Raw genomic sequence first — 19772 nt, forward strand, 5'->3', positions numbered from 1 at the left:
AACACAAGTAAACACAAAATAATTTTGTTCATTGGAGCACCTGAATGAGGTAACTTCCTTCACAACTGCCAGGGTCCTCAGAGCCCTGCTGCCCATGGTATTTATGTCAATACAGATTCAGAATTAAGTTCATGATAAACAATTATTTAAGAATGTATAAGGATGGTGTGTTTAGGATCATTGTCCTGCTGCATTTGTCAGTATAGTGATGTTCTCCTTCAGGATCTTAAAAGTGCTACTATTTGGTCCTAAAAAAACTCCCATCCATCCACTCTCTCTTTTTATGAAATGCCCTTCTCGCCGAGATGGTTCTGGAGAAATAAAAGCTGGTTTTCTCCTTCATTTTTTGCCCACAGGATTACAGCGAGGCCTGCAGTTCTTTGGACGTTGTTGTGGGGTCTTTTGTGACCTCTTGGATGAAAGTGTATTGGTTTATGAGGTTCGCTGGATTCCCAAAGCATATAATTGGCCTTACTGTGCAAGTGAGCTTAGATGGTTATTCTTTTTTTCTTTGTTTATTTCCTATATCACAAGACAGTATGCAGATGAGTTTGAAATATGACCGGGGCTAGTTTTTCTTCTACAATATTCAGTTTTTAATGAGGAAAGACAAAAACAGACCGCAGACAAAGGGATTATTGTTTTACAAAATAAAGATTAGATTATACACTTTTAATTTTTGTTATATAGCATAACTTAATTAGCACTCATTCGCTAGTTTAAAGTGGCAAGTGTATTGGTTTATGAGGCATATAATTGGCAGGCAAGTGAGCTTAGATGGTTATTCTTTTTTTCTTTGTTTATTTCCTAAACATGGAGCTGGCTTAGTTTTACAAAATAAAGATTAGATTATACACTTTAATTTTTGTTATATAGCATAACTTAGTTAGCACTCATTAGCTAGTTTAAAGTGGCAAGCAAACATGGAGCTGGCTTAGCCGTAATGGTGGCAGCTAGTACTGCTAGCTGCGAGCTAACAACGCCAATCGTGCTCCCACTGCCTAGCTAATTGCTGCCGCTTTGCACTGTGCCCTACCTGGCTCGGGCTTCCGTGGGCTGTCAGAGCTCATACGGGGCTCGTAATGCTGATCATCGGATCACGAGAGGACAGAGCTGACAAGGCTAACTGCTACAGTGCAAACAAAGCATTAGTTAGCTCCATGTTTAGCTTACACTCAACGGGGGGCCTGCTCATCATCAGTAACGTTAACCGTCCCGACCTGAACACCGTTCTCCTGCAGAAACCCGGTCTGGGCAGCGTGCAATGCTTAGCTTCGGCGAATTGCCACCAAACAGTCAGCCAGCAAAAACGTGAACACAAAGGGAGGCCAACAGTTTCAACAACATGTTCTGCTTCTCAGGTCGTCAAATTCCGACGCCAATAGGAAGGACATGCAGCCGGACCGGCTTCCTAAACAAACAACTGAAGCTCAGATTTGGATTGCAACACACACAGAGGGAGTGGGACTTCTCAGGACACTATTACTCCCCTGTCTTCACATAGCAAATATTCGTTTACTGCAAAATAATGTTTTGATTTTCGAAAAAAAAACTCATAAACTGAAAACAAGTGTGAAGGTCTTTAGATCATTTTCATGATCTATTCTATTAATCTGTTTGCAGATGATCAAAATTAATAGTCATTGTCATGCTTACTGTTCCACATGGAATTTTAACATCCTGAGGTGATTCAGATGAGACATTGTAATTACAGCGAAAGCATACGGTGACAAGGCATAAAGAAAAAGTAAACTTATCATCTGATTAAGTTTAAACTTTTGAATCGAGTGTTGGGATGTATGCCCTTGGTGACTGACCTCTTTTAATCTAAGACTATGGCCAACAGAGAGAAAAGGAGGGATGGTGCATTTGATGATCGTCTCCCAAGGACTCCTAACAGGCTGTGTGCCTAACAGCACTCTCCTCAGGGCTTTGATGGATGACACCAGCAGCACGGAGTGATAGGCTATTATTTCACTTTGCATTGGATAAATGGCAGTGCTGGCTTCTACCTGTCGCCTGCCTTTCTCTTTCTTTCGTTCTCTCTTTTTTCCCTGTCCCTCTAGCAATATACCGTCGCAGACCTTAATAGAAGGGAAAAAATAGGACAGATTTTGTCTGTGCAATCTGTTGATTTCACTTTCACATTTCGCATCTGCTACTTTTTGAGTTTTTCGTGTCCTGTCCGTGTCTGTATTTGAAGTGGATGTGAAGAGTGAAATTATGGTGGATAATGACCAACCTGTCCGAGGACTTTTCATTTGGTACTAGGCTCTTCCCCCCCATCTTTAAATGTGATATGCATTTCTTGTTTTGGGAATATGCTTTTTTTTCACCAAGGGTGTGATCTAATATCCTCTCTCTTTCTTTCAGACCAGCAGTATTCATGGTCACCCTCGCAGTACTTCGATGAGGACAGCTACTCCCCTCCACCCAGGAACATGAAGGGTCTCTCTGGCGGCCGCCCGGCCCAGCTCCAACTCCAGCTCACCTCTCCCATCTCAGCACACACCTGTGGCCTGGCTGAATGCGACCATACCCTGGACCATCACCTCTACCATGGCAACTCACGACCCCCCTCCTACCTCCTCAGCCCCACAGAAAGCTGCCCCCTTGAGAGTCACCATCGCTGCTCCCCACGGAGCTCCATCCACTCTGAGTGCATGGTAATACCGGTGTCCATGTCGGCCACCGACCACTCCATCTCTAGTAGCACTTTCCCCCGCATGCACTATGGCAGTGCTTCGCGGGAAAGCGGTGGCAACACTTCTGGCGGCAGGGACTCCCGAGACGACGGTGGCTCATCCTCGCACGGTGGCAGCGGCAAAATGAACCGAATCCCAGCAAACCTTCTGGACCAATTTGAGAAGCAGATGCCGCTGCACCGGGATGGCTTCCACACGCTGCAATATCAACGCACCTCCACCACAACCACGACCTCAGAGCAACGCAATGAAAGCCCCGGGCGAATACGCCACTTAGTCCACTCGGTACAGAAGCTCTTCACAAAGTCGCACTCTCTAGAAGGTTCCTCCAAGATGAACGGTACCAAAAGCGACTCCCACAGGGATAGCGCACACCCCCATCACCACCACCAAGGCCACCACAAACACAGCAAACGCAGCAAGAGCAAAGAACGTAAATCTGAGGGCAGCAGCAAGCAACGCTCGGGAGGTTGGTGGAGTTCGGATGACAACCTTGATAGTGACAGCACGTACAGAACACCCAGCGTCATGTCACGGCATCCTGTGGACCACATCAGCCACTGCTATCCTGACTCAATGCACGGCCACCTGGCTGGAGACCTGTCGCTAAAGACCTCCAAGAGTAACAACGATGTAAAGTGCTCAGCCTGCGAGAGCATGAGCATGGCACCAGAGGGAAAGTTCATGAAGAGGAGTTCCTGGTCAACGCTAACGGTCAGCCAAGCCAAGGAGGCTTACAGGAAGTCCTCACTCAACCTGGAGAAGCCCATGACACCAACCGACCTGAAGCCCAACGTCAGGCCCTGCCACTATCTACAGGTGAGTATGGTTTATTTTGCAATGTGTCAGTAATGCACATTATGATGCTACTTGAATTGAGAAATTCACAGAATGATAAACAGATTTAGTTTATTGGAATGCATGTATCTGTGGATCGCTAGATGATGGGTATTTGGACGGTTTTGGTGAAAGGAGAAGATGGTGATTTGACAGTGACAAGCTGTCTCATAACACAAGCCTGTATTGTACAACACAAAGCACACTTTTTCTACAGGTGTCAGCGGTGAATAGACAAGAGAGAAAAGTTGCTCATCTCAACTGGATTCCTAATTGATCTAAAATACAGTGTTTTGTTTGTGGCTGCCCTGGATATTACAATATGAACCTGTCCTATGGCTAGGGTGACCAGATTTCCCGGAGCTAAAACCGGGACACATTGCACGTGACCGTAGTGCTCGTGCACGCACACGCTTTTTAACGTGAACATGTGCCAGCCCAGGTCAGACAGTAACTTCATTATTTTGATCGTAGGCTCCTCATCTAATAATAGTGTTTTTTCCTGTAAAATTAACAAAAATGCAGCAACAGCCTTTTTCAGTTTAGTGTGAGATTTATGTTGAGATTTTTTCTAAAAAAAGATTCTTTGAAGTGTTATTTATTCCAATAACACCAAACGAATTAAAATTATTTATTTAAAATTTTAAGCATAACCACTTCATTTCCTGCATTCTGGTGAATTTTTATGCATACATTTCTACCTTTTTCTGAATCAATGTATACTGCAACCTGCAAATATCTGTAGCCTAGGCATCATTTAGGCTACTCCTCCTTCCTGTTTGGCATCTTTTGGTGAGGAAGTAACCTCCTTAAATGTGCATATGACAATTATTCACCTCAATGATACATTAATTCATTTTAATTTATAATAGACTCCTGGACTGTAATATTTCAGATGTGTTTGAGCAAGATTTTGCTCATGTCCAAAACTTTGTGCACCTTCAAAATACAGTATATGTGTTCTCTGTGATTTGGAGGAGACGATGAGTCGTGACATTGAGAAAAATAAAGTTAGGTTAGTAGAGAAGAATAAAGAATAAAGTCACTATATTTCAGAAACTAATCTATACCTGCACCACTGCTGTGCATTACGTGATTGCTCTGCTGATACAGCAGATCTCAGACCTCCTGACTGACACAGAGTCCCGTTTGGGTCTCTGGTCTCTGAATGACACAAATAGTTTAGCTAGAAAAGTAACTGAACGCTGCTCTACATCGGAGGTGGAAAACGGAAACTACAGAAATAAACGGGGCACAAACGCAACACATCTACCGCAGCATGCCTACAGCTGAGCGCGTCCATAAACCTGAAGCTGCCTGCATTTTACAGAAAGAGTGGACACAAGCAGGACTGCTTCAGAGCTCCGTGTGTCTGAGTCTGAACCATAGACTGGAAACATCACGTCACAGGAACTTCAAACTAAATCATTAGCATTGCGCTCCTAAACTTTGTGTTGATGGCATCAATGTAGGCTATCACACTGATTTGGCTAGGATTCCTCCCAAAACTTCACCCGGCTTTCCTCACGGAGAGACGGTTGCTAGGTGATAGCAACAAATACAGCATGGTCGGACTCCGCACGTAGCTGCCCCGTTCTATTCGCCTCGGAAAAATAAACTGGACAAAGTTACATTCGGGGCTAAACTCAAAACATTCGGGGCTGAAGACCCGGCAAAATCGGCTGACGCCGCTGCTGGTGTAAACCGGGACATTTTAGCGTCCCGACAGGCTTTTGTAAATGTTTTGAAAATCGGGACTGTCCCGGTCAAATCGGGACGTCTGGTCACCCTACCTATGGCTCAGCATGTGGCTGGCAGCAGAAGGGACTAGCACAGCAGGATGAATCAATTAACTTTATAAATGATCTGCGCTGGAGGGGAAAAGTCAGCAATGTGAGAATAAAAGACTAGAGATCAATGTTGATTTTAACCGTGTTGTTGCTTCGATTTTGCATTGGTGTCAGCTCTGAGACAAGGTTAGCATTTAGCTAAGGCCCATGATCGACTCTGCGGGAGACCAATAGCACCCCGGGGATAATTAAATGTGAGTCAGCACTTTACACAGAAGTGTCTCACAGGTTTAATATGCATGCTGGAGGGTATATGAAAGAGAAAAATGAAAAGAAAGCATCCTTATGAATCCCAAAATTGCAAAAGCGGGATAAAATAGATTAACGCTGCTCAACATACAACAATGGGATATCTGATAGCATCGTGTAAGTACCGCCTGCAGCCAAAATAAAGTGAGCACTTGAGCACATTGAGAGAGAAGACTAGGAGACTCAGAGATCTATGCAGAGAGTGTGTTGTATGGATTAGAGACTGTTGTAAACGGAAAGCCAATACATTACTCAAATCTGCCAATGGAGCCAAAGAAATCACTCAATCTATGCTTACGTCAACAGAAAATGTTTTAGAGGACTAATTTTGACTAGCGTATTTTTTAAACATAACTGATGATCATTTGGAACTGGACAGGCAGTGCACTCATCCACTCAAATGTCTTACAATCCCACTAAGTGCAGTAATCTCTCAGTGAGAGAGTTGCAGTGTTTAGTGCCCCCCACCCCTTCCTTACTTCCACTTGGTCATTCAGCTGAGGTAGTGTCCGAGTCGCGGCACTATAAACACTTCTAAAAATATCCCCTTCTGCTCCTTCCTGCCGCAGGGCTATATTTAGCCCAGCGTTATCAATCCAATCCGTGCAGGGTGACACATCTTTCCTCCCCGGAGGAGAATCAATGCCCTCTCAGGGAGCTGGGAGATGCTTAGAAGAAGAGAGGGAGAAAAAGTTGAAGATACATACCGCTGAGGTCTGTGCCTCTGTGGATGCAAGGAGATACTACAGGAAACAGAGGGGAATAAACGGCAAAAGAGATGGTGGTTTATGTTCCCCATGGCTACTGTTGTTGCTCATCAGCAGGAGCAGTCAGGCAGACAGATAGAGCCAATAGTCAGGAATGATACAATACACATCAAGGGGTCACATTGAGAAGTATTCACTTCCTGCTGCTGCTGAATTGGGATTACCCACAACTGTCTGCACTGTAACAACATAAACTGTAACCTGTCCATGTGTGAGTGAGAGAGAGAGAGAGAGAGAGAGAGAGAGAGAGAGTGTGTGTGTGTGTGTGGGGGGGGTTATTTATCACACACCAGATGGTTTGATGATGTGCTAGTCACCTTGTTTGCGTCCTTGGTTGATGGAATGAAAAACTTCTGAAGTGTTAATGTTAATATGTGTGCATGCAGCAGGTGTGTGAGTGTTTATGTGCGTGTGAATGTGTGTGAGTGAGGTAGCGTTTGTGTATATATGAGAGATCTAACTGGACATTGGAGGTGACAGAGATAGATCGATAGTGGTTGCTCTTTCTCTGAAATGACAAATTTCACAAATTAGCCCCAATTAGCACACACACACACACGACACACACACACACACACACACACACACACACACACATGTTAATGGGTTTGACTGTGAGCTTGATATTAATGAAAGGAGGTGATTGTTGCAAAACATTTTTTTCTGTTGTAGGTCGACAGACTCACCTAATTTAGCATTTTTTGCATATAGGTGTGTGGGCGGCCATCTCTCCCTTGCTCTCTCTTACACACACTCTCCAAATTAGATATGCAAATACATCCGGACTGCAGCAACAGCTGTAATCCATGGATCCTTCAACTTCCTTGCATCCAGCCCGTAACTTCACAGTACAATAACTTTGTCTTACTGACAACTCTCAGCCCTGATTAAGTCAGCTGTTCCAGCACACTACTCTGTTCTCTCCCTGCATACAGTACTGTAGTACAAAGGCAGGATTAGTCTTTGATAGTTTTGCTGATAGGGCATTGCGGGGGGATTTAATAAGCCAATTAATTGCCATGTTGGCTTGCCAAAGGTGGAGCTTGAGAGGCAGAAAGACTGCTGATTAAATTAAAAAAGGGAAGTGCAAAGCAGCAGAAACAAACCTGGCACTGTGACTGAAAGCTACAGTAACACAACCTACACGCACAGGGGTTGCCTAACTTTTTATTAAGGGGTTCCCAGATAGCTATCTGGTCATGAATCACTAATTAGTAAGAATTTGTCCCAGGAACGACGGGATCAGACAGCAGTTTGTAGCTAAATATTACTCATCTCTCTTTCCTGAGGTGACAACGTGGCTCTGTGGTTACCACTGTGTCAGCGGGCATCTGCTCATATTTGTGTTTTATTACCTCAAACCTAAAGTTTCCTTCAATTCTACAAGGAGGTTGTCAGGCTATAACAATTTACTGTAATTGTCAATTGTCCAGCCCATTCTCCCATTTTCTTTTGTGTGCTACTGCTCTCCCAGGCCAAATCAATAATAATGGCCAACTATGATAGTGTCTTTAGGGTTTAAAACAGTATGTGCTGCTTTAGTAGCATTTTCTTGTCAATAATTTTTCACTGTATTAGAGTCTTTAAACATAAGTCCAGAACATACCTTGTCTCATGGTCTGTGTTTGGAGAATGTAGAGGTGTTAAATAGAGATCCCTGATCAGAAAAATATTTACACACATCTATTTCATGAGACAGGTGCGTAGGAGAGGGATGAGTATGGCAAAAGTTGCAAACTAAATCCTGCATACTGTCTAACTTGCAAAGAAAATTGAATGGCAACATTTTGGCACTAGACCTTCATCAGGCAAATGGTATAAGACACAGAGAAGCCATCTTAAGTGGCTGTAGGTATCCACCAATCCCATTGTCCACATGCAATAAGGCATGAATATATAACATCAGTTTAATATACATGTAGCTGAAAAAACAACACTCTTTATAGTAACAATAATAAAACACCCCCAAAAAAACTTACATTAGATGGTTACATTGGAATAAATAGAAAAGTTCATAATATACACAACAGCAAATCCTCACACAAACTACAACACTTCATCACTGTATATGTTAAATATGTTAAATAACAATAATCAAATTGACCTCTGTCCTGCAGAAACCTAGAGGTAATTGCAGGACAAGCCCATAATTAGCAGGTTACATTTGTGGATGAACCTAGCATTGAATATAGAAAAAGTCAACACCATAACCACTCCACAATCTTATAAATATGGAATATGGAATATATGGAATGAAAGAATATATTGAATACAAGTTTGAATATATGGAATGAAACTCGTTAAATGAAATCTGACATCAAGGTTCTGGAAAAAAACAAAAACGTTTTATAGTGTTATACAAATCAAATTAATGAGGCTATCTAAAATTTATTCTGTTGTGATGTTTCCTAATTTGGCTTTTAATGAGAGTGTTATTTGCGTTTGAGATGTGAGTTTTAAATGGAGGTGAAGAGAGGTGAAATGATGGTGATACTAAACAGAAGTCAATAACAATTCAAGGTCAAGAACTATTACTATTACAAGTACTATCTTCTTTGAGATCAATGCACCCTATACTGTCTTTATACTGGCACACACATACCCAGTGTACGTGCATTTTCAGGCGTTTCAGTATGGACGGAGATTATTTTTGTGAGGACGTGTGAAAATGTCTGTTTTAAATGACAACATATTAGCGTTGACATAATCTTAGACTTGGATGCAGAGTTGGTCTCAGAAATAGCACTGCTTTTTGCTTAGAGTAACACTATTAGAATCAAAGGGACAAGATTATGGAAATTTGACAGTGGATCAACTAATTCAATTTCTCAACTGACTGTTTCCTTTTTGAACATGTCTATTTACACCTTCATGCTAAATGATAGCATTATGTCAGTAAATAAACAACACGAAGACAAGACAAACAGACAAAATGTTGCATGTGTGGGCGTATGAAAGAGAGGGAAGAAGAGTTGGTGGTGGGCGTGCAGTAGGTGTTTAGTCAGGGAGGGTAACAGTCAGCTAGTAAGAGAGAGAAAAAAGAAAGCAGCACCTAGTCCAACACCCACAGCGTATCCATGCAATCTTGTGGGAGGAAATGAGGGGCTGGTGGGTGGGATTACCAATGATTGAACCTCTAAGAGCTCTCTAACTGTACTCTGCGCTATATCCCTTCTATCCTGCCTCGCTCTTTCTCTCTCTCTCTCTGTTTCTCTCTGTCTGTCTGTCTATCTCACTCTATTACGTAACTTAATGGCAGTGACTTGTGTTTCTTAGTGGGAGAGGTGCTGTGTATAGATAGAGCCGCAGAGTTAATCAATGAAATGCACTGCTGCACTGCAGGAGCATTGGCTGAGCCGAGGCCTTCCTAGCCAGCATACAAACACACACACACACACACACACACACACACACACACACACCCTAACACACACACTTATACACACCCCACTCCACTCCCTGTGGCCTCCTACAGGCAAAGATTAAAGCACTGAAAGTAAAGATAGACATACACAGCTTAATCAGCTTGGGCATACAGTATGTGTAAGGAGTTGCTGTCATAAGAGAAAACCTGGGTCAACAAAAATAATCCCCCCCAGGTCATGTATGTTCTTTATTGAGCAGAATCCACAATATAAATGTAAGTAAAAGTGCTGTTATTATAATAATGAGACTTGGATCTTCACACTTGAGCTGTGAATTTTCACACAGCTCCCACAAACTTCGGCTCATATTCACAAAGGGCTTCACGTCATAGCCATATAATGCACTGGATCTGGCACATTTATTTAGAAACAACAGAATCATCCAAACCTCCCCAAAAATACACAGAATAATTGCACATGGCAGAATGCTCACCTCTGAATCCCATGTTTTCCCTCTCAACCTTGGGTCAAGGTAAGTGTTCATCATGACAAGCATCCGTATTTAAACTCCATTAAGGATGGTGAGAAACCATGTCTGTTTTCACAGTCAATCAATAGGAGCGCGCTGCTGTCCAGCCTGTGTCTTTATCTTCACAGGGAGACATGCTACAATCTATCCAGTTTATCAGCAAATCCAAATTAAGCACATCTCACCACAACTTACGCCTGTCCTCTGGCGTTCCCTTCATTAATTAGACGTCTAAAAATATCAAACCCCTCCAAGACTTAATTAACCCATCGACTCCATTTGGTAGCTTGTGCATGCCTCTCTTTGTAGAGGAGACGAATGACTTTTATCAGAGTGTGTGTTTGAGTGTGCGTTCGTATCTGTTTGGGTGTGCATATGTATGTGCATGTTTGTGTCTGTGCATGTTTTGGATACAGGGCATGGCAGTAATCTTATGTTTTCTTACAAATCATGCATGTTCTTCTCTGCATGGGAGTGTTTGTGCATGCGACACTTGTTGGGAAAGTGCATCTTTTTGTGCTTCATATGCATTTGCCTTTTTTATGATTGAACACCACAGACACATCGTAATCCCCATCAATCATGCCCCCCCACGCCAGCGTAACAACATAGATGAAACATAAGGATCAAAGGCTGCTTTGACCCAGCATTCTCTGTGGTTAACAAGAGTGGGTTGTAATAAAGCCATAATTGATCAATTACTCAAGCTGTTTTGATTTGATGTGACACTTGTTAGAATAGCAATTGTGGGTGGGCGTGCTTTGATGCCAGAGGTTAGTAGAATTAGTGTCAGGAGGAAGTCGTTTTTCCAGGAACGGCACATTCAGTGCTGTTGATGAATTTTATATCTTGTAAAAAATAGTGACGTGTCTGAATGGTTTGCAATTACAAACATTTTCTGTTGACAATTCTAGCTGCTTTTCTGATATAAAACTGGTAGTTTTCTTCTTAACAGTGCAGTGTTGGAAAGGATGTCGGTTTTTATTTCTCTTTGAATAGTAATCACATTTCTATTGTTATTTTCCAATAGATGACATTTGCATCAGAAAGTGATTAGAGTCATGTGTCTGATGCTTTAGTGACATTTGGATGCAGCCTATCTCCGCATGACATTTTCCACAGCCAGTAAACTGCCGCCCAGTTCATTGTGAACCCGTGAGTAGTGAGTTATAGTGAGGAAAAGTTTCAGAAAAACATCGGTATTATCAGTATAATCACACATTAATACAGCATTTGAATAATAATAATAATAATAATAATAATAATAGTGGTTGGAAGGTCTCCTGGAGGGCAGCTCTGGTCCACTGTTGCTGTAAAGTCAAAGAAATATGGACCCAAGTCAGATTTAACTTAATGAAATCTAGAGCTGGGTGGATTGGCACTGCGCCGAGGCTGATCCAGCTGCCAGGATGTTAAAGTGACAGATGGATACAGCATTAGAGAAGCCTTCAACTTCCACATAGAATGTAATGATTACTGACAATGTCATATTTTATGAGTGCAAATCATTGGCCATGTAAATGCGTGTCCAGCTAAAGCGTCCATTGCACACAGTCAGCAGAGTGCAACGAGGTAAATCTAAAAAGGGAAATAGAAAACAGGGGAGGAGAAGCGAGAGTGTTTTTTTGCTTTTGCATGCCTGTAGAGGGTCTCTGCACCTGTGTGCTGTGTATCATCCATGTGTGTTTGTTTGTGGGAGACGCTAAGACCCTGACTCAGCTGCCACTGTTGTCCCAGTCAATGAACTCTGTTGTAATGTTTAACTAAAGCAAAATGAGTGTGTGAGTGAGAAAGAGAAAAAGAGGGAGTGCTATTGTGTGTAATGAGCTTGCATACAGTCATGATCAGCTCTTTAAAATGAGTGGGTGAGCCTTGCAGATTTTTAATAAGCCACACCACCACCATCTCAAATACGGATCATTTAATAACATATCTACATCTTGTATTATGGCATGTCCAATAATGGAGTCACATTTTTCTTTCACACCAAGATCTGTATTCACCAATGTTCTGTTAGAACTATTATACCAGTTACATGTCCTCTGCTTGAAATGGATTTCAACAACAAAATATCCTCTCTGGGCAAAGCATGCCAGACTAATGTCAAAGTGCATTAACCTCCACTTACTACTGCAGAACAAATGTATGCAAGGTGCTCTGTTTGTCTTCCTGCTCGCTCCACAATTAACATTTAGGACTGCCGTGATGCCCTGTGTTCTGTGTAAAATATTTACTCCATATGTATAGTAAAGACAGGCAGCCAGTGCGAGTGAGACACCCTGTGCTAAATCTGACTGGGATAATGGTGATGCTGACGTCTGGATACTCAATTACCTGGTTTAACGAGTGGCAGAGAATCGCAACATATAAACTGCCTGGCTTGCTTTGATGGCAGGTTTCCATGTGTGATAGCTACGACAGGGTGAGCAAAGATAGCTCCTTTTCTCCATTTTCAAGCTGTATTTTACCAGTAAAAATGATTAACAACCCAGCCAAATTTATAACAGCGTTTTAGTCAAGGTTTTCAGCAGTTTGTAACCTGGCCAGACTACAGAAAAGCTCAAATACTCAGTAGCTGTGGAAGCTGTGTGAAGGTTTTAATGTGTGTTGACTTATCAGTAAAAAATGGTCCTGTGTAACTGTTTTTTTTATGGTTTTAACACTTTGACATTGCTTCATTTAGATTTGCATGGTCCTCTAGGAGTTAAGAAAAATCTCAGTCCTTTTATAATATATTCAAGATTGCATGGTTGTTGTGCTCTTACAAAGCAGAGATAGAAATACAATGTACTTTCAAGATGCACTATTAGGACCTTTTACCCACTGTAATGTTGGTAGGAAGATAGAAGCAACAGATAAAATCTTGCAAAAGAGAAATCACAACATCCAAAGAAAAATACCTCTGAAATGAAGCTCTAAAAACCCACTGTACTTTACCTGCTCAGTACCAAACGGCTGACAGTCAAACTTAGCAACAAGCTGGTGAACATAGAGGAATATTTAACAGTTGAAGAGTCAGATATTTCCCTCTTGGAAGACCAAAGCAGACCTAAATGGAGAGTGAATATTGGATTGACATTCATCAGGCGGCTTAATGTTGCTTTGTGTCTGCTGGATGTGTGAACGGGCAGCTATTGGCTACCATGTCTGCCATAACAACTTAATGAAGTGATAATATAAAAACGTTGTGTTAACAGCTTCTGTATGATATCATTGACTATTTACCCTCCCCATGCCACCCAGGTGCCCCAGGACGATTGGGGGGGTTACCCTGGAGGTGGGAAGGATGATGAGATCCCCTGTCGTCGGATGCGGAGCAGCAGCTATGTTAAAGCCATGGGGGACGAGGAGAGCGGAGAGTCAGACTCCAGTCCCAAGACATCGCCTCAAAAGTTGGTGCGGCCTGACGCCCTGGTCAAGGCCATCATCAGACCAAGGGACTCCCAAAGGTACAATACATGCAACTTAAAGATGTCAATAGTTCACAGTGTTTGGCTCTTCTTCTTTTTTCTTGCATGTCCCTATTTATGTATTCAGTTCACCTCGAAGGTAGATGGTGCAAAGCTTAACAATTTTCAGTCTCATTTTTTGTTTGTTTCATCGATTTTAGTGTTCTTAGATCCAACCTGGGAACCTGAGGCTTTGTTTACTACCAATAGGGGGGGTCAAATACAAAACATCTAATCAAATTCTACATATAGTGGTTTTAAGTAAATAATCTCCCAGTGGAGTGAGATAATTATGTTGGCCTCTCATGCGATTCTAATGTTTCCAGAAATGTTCTAGAAATAATACATAATATAATTCAAATAATGTAATCTCTGAAAATCCATAAAACAGTGTGGCTTTGGTAGAATGGAATTATGTCAGTGCCCTGTTTCAATATCTGTATGCTTCTTTCAGTGTTACTATTTTGAGATTGCATTTTAAGAAAACACATATTCTCAGTTTAGTATCTTTTTATGTTTTGAGCAACATCATGCTTGTTATTTGTTTGCTTTATTACATTCCCTCTAGCAGTGTTGGCAGTTTTCTTGTGCTAGTGCCCCACCCCTACAACAGTGTCAAGCACTTGATAGCTGAACCCTATACTGTACTTATTAGAATCCCTTCATGGGTATTCATGTCAGTGTCTTCAACTGTAAGAAAGTGTTCAGTGTGTTCTTCTGAGATGTGTCCCATTTAATGGTGAGGAAATAGAAGGCTTTTGTTTTGGTTACTCGGTGGTGGAAGAAAACGCTTATAAGAGGATTACACGATAAGACAAGCTGAAGACAATGTCACTGAAAAATGTAAACAAGCAACTATGTTTTGGAGAGCTACAAGGATAGTTACTATGATTACAGCATTAACAAATCCATTAGATTAGGATGAAATGAGATAATAGTATTTGCACCAAATAAAAAGAGTAATGTAGCCTGACCTGTAGCAAGACCATTCAGTGAACAGCTTTTTCCCCCAAGGTATTTTCTGGGATTGTGTTACCATTGACATAAATATTAAGATTATCTACCTTTCTTATTATTTGTGTGCGATGCAAAGCCATTTATAGTAGAGTAATATACAGTGATGATACACTGCAGAGGTTATTCTCAAGCTTTTTTAGGTCAGAAATTGATTCCCTCTTCTATCCTACTGCTTTTACTGTGTGTTACATGTCCTGATATTGTCTGCTTATACTTCTGCTCCGTATTTACCTCACCTTTTGTTGCACCTCACATCCTATCTCCATCTTTATTTCATTCATTTTCAGTTCCAGTTCCTTAAACATGGTTCTGGGTAAACTTCAGCCACAAACACAAAATATGTTGCCATCACCTGGCATTTATTGTCACTGGAAAGTTCACTTTTCCTATTATTTTTAACAGTTTTTAGATGTTCATTTTTCAATTATGAGTCCATAAGTGAAACTCTTCAAATGTTACTTATCGTTTTATTTTGTTCCATATTGTGGTTTGTAAATGTTATTGTCACAGTACCTCAGACACCAAATTATTGCATTGTGCAGGGGCAGATTCATCTTTTCCAGAGTAATTTTTTTTAAAAGGTGGCATTACGAGAAAGCAAATTCACTTACTTTGGTTCACTCTTCAAAGGGACGTGTTTCTCTTTGTCCGCAGCAGAATGTGAAAACAGTAATTACAACCGAGATTCAGAAGTCTATTTTAATAATATGACAATTAAAAAAATATCCCGGGCCTGCTCTTTCAAAACACAATATTTGTATCTGCCTTTGCTGTGCTTCGTGAGCCGTGTATATTGAGTGCATTTACCAGCGTAAAGAAGACCTGGTTGTGCCTTCTTATTTATAGACAGTTAGATGCTCTTTCCCTTAATTTTTCATTTCCTCTCAAGAAAAACTTACACTGTGCTTGAATTACCCCCAGAGGCTCTATTTGTGTTGGCAATGTGACATTTTGGTAACTGTCTGACCAGAGCCATGCAGAGGCAGCTGTAGTGCAGTTTAAAGTCAAGTTTGTTTTAAGAGATACACTCACCTAAAGGATTATTAGTAACACCATACTAATACCGTGTTTGACCCCCTTTTACCTTCAGAACTGCCTTAATTCTTCGTGGCATTGATTCAAAAAGGTGCTGGAAGCATTCTTTAGAAATGTTGGCCCATATTGATAGGATAGCATCTTGCAGTTGATGGAGATTTGTGGGATGCACATCCAGGGCACCACATCCCAAAGATGTTCTATTGGGTTGAGATCTGGTGACTGTGGGGGCCATTTTAGTACAGTGAACTCATTGTCATGGTCAAGAAACTAATATGAAATGATTCGAGCTTTGTGACATGGTGCATTATCCTGCTGAAAGTAGCCATCAGAGGATGGGTACATGGTGGTCATAAAGGGATGGACATGATCAGAAACAATGCTCAGCTTGGCTGTGGCATTTAAACGATGCCCAATTGGTACTAAAGGGCCTAAAATGTGCCAAGAAAACATCCCCCACACCATTACACCACCACCACCACCAGCCTGCCCAGTGGTAACAAGGCATGATGGATCCATGTTCTCATTCTGTTTACGCCAAATTCTGACTCTACCATCGGAATGTCTCAACAGAAATCGAGACTCATCAGACCAGGCAACATTTTTACATTCTTCAACTGTCCAATTTTGGTGAGCTTGTGCAAATTGTAGCCTCATTTTCCTATTTTTAGTGAAGATGAGTTATACCCGGTGGGGTCTTCTGCTGGTGTAGCCCATCCGGCTCAAGGTTGTTCATGTTGTGGCTTCACAAATGCTTTGCTGCATACCTCGGTTGTAACGAGTGGTTATTTGAGTCAAAGTTGATCTTCTATCAGCTTGAATCACTCGGCTCATTCTCCTCTGACCTCTAGCATCAACAAGGCATTTTCGCCCCCCAGGACTGCCGCATACTGGATGCTTTTCCTTTTTCAGACCATTCTTTGTAAACCCTAGAAATGGTTGTGCATGAAAATCCCAGTAATTGAGCAGATTGTAAAATACTCAGACCAGCCCGTCTGGCACCAACAAGCATGCCACGCTCAAAGTTGCTTAGATCACCTTTCTTTCCCATTCTGACATTCATTTTGGAGTTCAGGAGATTGTCTAGACCTGGACAACACCCCTAAATGCATTGAAGCTGCTGCCATGTGATTGGTTGATTAGATAATTGCATTAATTAGAAATCTTACAGGTGTTCCTAATAATCCTTTAGGTGAATGTATATGCTTTTACAATTTGATGCGGGACTCTCTTTATTTGTGACCACTTCAATCACCTGTTTTTTGTCCCATCAATTACAATGAGTAGGAGTTGAAGAAAAGTTTTCTTTTTAAATGCAAAGGTATTAACCAAAAAACTGCTGAATTAATTGGAAAATTGGTAACTAGACAAAATGTCCTTTCTCCAGACAGAATATCTCTTGTCAGTAACATGTTAGAAAGGGAAACATGGCTTATGCAACTCAGGACATCCTGACATCACATGCTTAGACAACTTAAAGTGGCTAAAATCTAGTAGAATCAATATTCCGTCAACATCACATTGTGAATTATGTTCTAATTAAACAAGATTAAATATTAAAGTTCCCATATTTTAAAAAGTGAGATTTCCATGTCCTTTGTTTAGCAAGTCAAGGTGCTATATAAATACTATACTACTGTAAGTTTTAAAAACGCTCAATCCACAGAGAAATGCACACAGCCCGTATTCAGAAACTATTTAAATGAGCCTCCAGGACTTCCGTACGGTTGTGAGGTCATGTGACGCTTGCAGCTTTCTCGCTCATTCAAACAACTTAACACTCGCAATACACCTGCCATGACATAGTTGCGTCCCCTAGCGATGCAGTAGGGCCAGTGACAGACACAAAGCTGCACTATGTAATGACAGACAGTCCCAGTAAGAGACAGTGATACACACATTGACTAACACTGATGATTCCCTCACTCTTATTGTCATTTCCTTGTCTCTCACTGCTCATGCTGCCGACTCTGTGCTCATTGCCATTCAGCAGAGGTTTTTAAATTGCCAAACTCTCTCGTACAGAACAGCATTTTTCCTGGAAGCTCAGAATCCGCAGCGGGCAACACCCACAGAATCTGCTAATACTGTTAACCTGACCCTGATAAAAACACATTTGAGCATACACACAATCAGAACTAATTATGAGCATTTCTGAGTGTTTGTGACTAGCTGAGTGTTTCTCTGCAGGATGACAGGAAATGGAGAAGGGACAGCAGAGACATTCAGCGTTTACAGCCATACAGTAGGCCACAAGTAGTGCATGCACATGCTAATAAGCCAGTTATTCATCGCTGAGGATATATAATGGCAAATCAAATGTTATTGATTGTGATCAGGCAGGATTGTAATAAATCTGTCAAAGAGGATGCAGTCGTTTGGCCTCTTTAACAGCTCTTTCAGAGCATGAAGTAATGTATGAGGCAGCTACAGTGAGGTATGCTCCTGTTTCCAAATCTTGCAAAGCTTCCCCCAGCTATCCATGAATAGCTGTAAACAGTGAATGATTTATGAGGATGCAACAGCAGGAAGGGCTATCAGTTGCAGTTATTGTACTCCAAAGCCCCTCTAAATAATGGCTCTCTCAGTGGTTAGACCAAGAGTCTGCTGGGCTCTGCTGAAAGGAAGATATTGACTAGCATGGATCAAGCTGTGTGGCCTGAGTCCATTGACAGAAGAGTCCTGATAGTACCCTGAAACCACTCTAAGAATGCCATAATGTGGTATCTTTTCTCTTGAATTTAAATGCAGATGTATTATTGTTTTGTATTTTGTGCATCCTACCTGTTTCTTTCTGGTCGCAACTGGTTTGGTGCTGCAGCGCTAGGGTTGATATATCGGCCAATATTATCTGAAGGCAGATATACATTGGTATTGGTGTAAACTGTATGTTGGACAATGACTAATTACAGATTGCAATACAGAAACACAAGGGTAAAAGATATGTGTGAGGTAATTTAGAAACAGCGCCTTCATTAAAGAGAGCACTGAGTTAATTTTTCAACTGTAAAATGTCTTACTCAGTTGGATACAACTTCTTAAAAAGCTCATTTAACAGATAAGCTAAGATCACATTTTATTGATCACAGGAGGAACATTTTGCATTACAGCAGCACACGAGGAAGACCAGTGAGGTTGATAGGAATGGGATACAGATAAGTAGAGGAAAATATATACAGATAAGTTAGAAAGCTTGCATTCATGTTACCAGTGTGCATAAATGTGCATGCAAAAATAATGGTGCAGTTTTCCAGTAATCCAGATCAAAGTGGCAAAGTGGATACATTATATTTTGAATGAATATTCATGTTTTTGTAAGAAAAAAATATCCAAAATCCTGTATCAGTCGGGCTCTAGTTTAGTGTTAGAATTAAATGTGTCGCAGTAGACAGAGCTTTATGTGGAATACTGGTGTAGTTGAAAATATGGGCAGCTTCAAAGTGCAGCAAAATAGAACTTTAAGTCCCATTATTCAGCTTACACAGAAGGGTACACGACACATGATTGCAAACCTGGCTGCTCTGTGATCGTCTTATACCACAGAATCCCAAAGGGACAGGAAACCAAACGGTGGTGAGAATAGCTTTTGAGAAAAAGGGGGAAATACTCAGAGTTGTTGACAAGAATATTCTCGACTTTTTATAGACGTGAAGAGGATTTAATTTGGACACTCGGCTTACATAAAAGTCCTGTCCAGTGCAATTAAATGTGTATTATTATTATTATTAGATTAGTCCGCACAACACCTGACTCTCATCATTTCTTTAGAAGTGTGCCTATTTTCTTCTCCTATTTAATTCTTAGCACCATCATGCTGTGATCCATATCTGTTACTGTTTAAAGTCCACACATAAAAAGCACCACGGATGCCACCTGACATGAGAGCTCTCATGCTATCATGGTTCATTGGGCTTGTTGGGATGGAATTAGATTCGATTCAAGACAGACATGCTGCAGGTTGGATTTCCT

The 19772-nt window shown here is 41.3% G+C and overlaps 1 protein-coding gene across 1 annotated transcript in view; it reads left to right on the forward strand.

Annotated features, from left to right (window-relative positions):
- The first annotated feature begins 2381 nt into the window (after positions 1-2381).
- dlgap2a (discs, large (Drosophila) homolog-associated protein 2a) overlaps positions 2382-19772 on the forward strand; it is a 50556-nt gene continuing 33165 nt past the window's right edge. Inside the window, exons 1-2 of the mRNA XM_028565240.1 lie at positions 2382-3524; positions 13546-13751. Of these exons, the coding sequence (XP_028421041.1) occupies positions 2442-3524; positions 13546-13751 (1289 nt within the window). The 5' untranslated portion in view covers positions 2382-2441. The remainder of the gene's footprint in view (positions 3525-13545; positions 13752-19772) is intronic.

Source organism: Perca flavescens, chromosome 20 (genome assembly GCF_004354835.1).
Source record: "Perca flavescens isolate YP-PL-M2 chromosome 20, PFLA_1.0, whole genome shotgun sequence".
Taxonomy (NCBI): domain Eukaryota; kingdom Metazoa; phylum Chordata; class Actinopteri; order Perciformes; family Percidae; genus Perca; species Perca flavescens.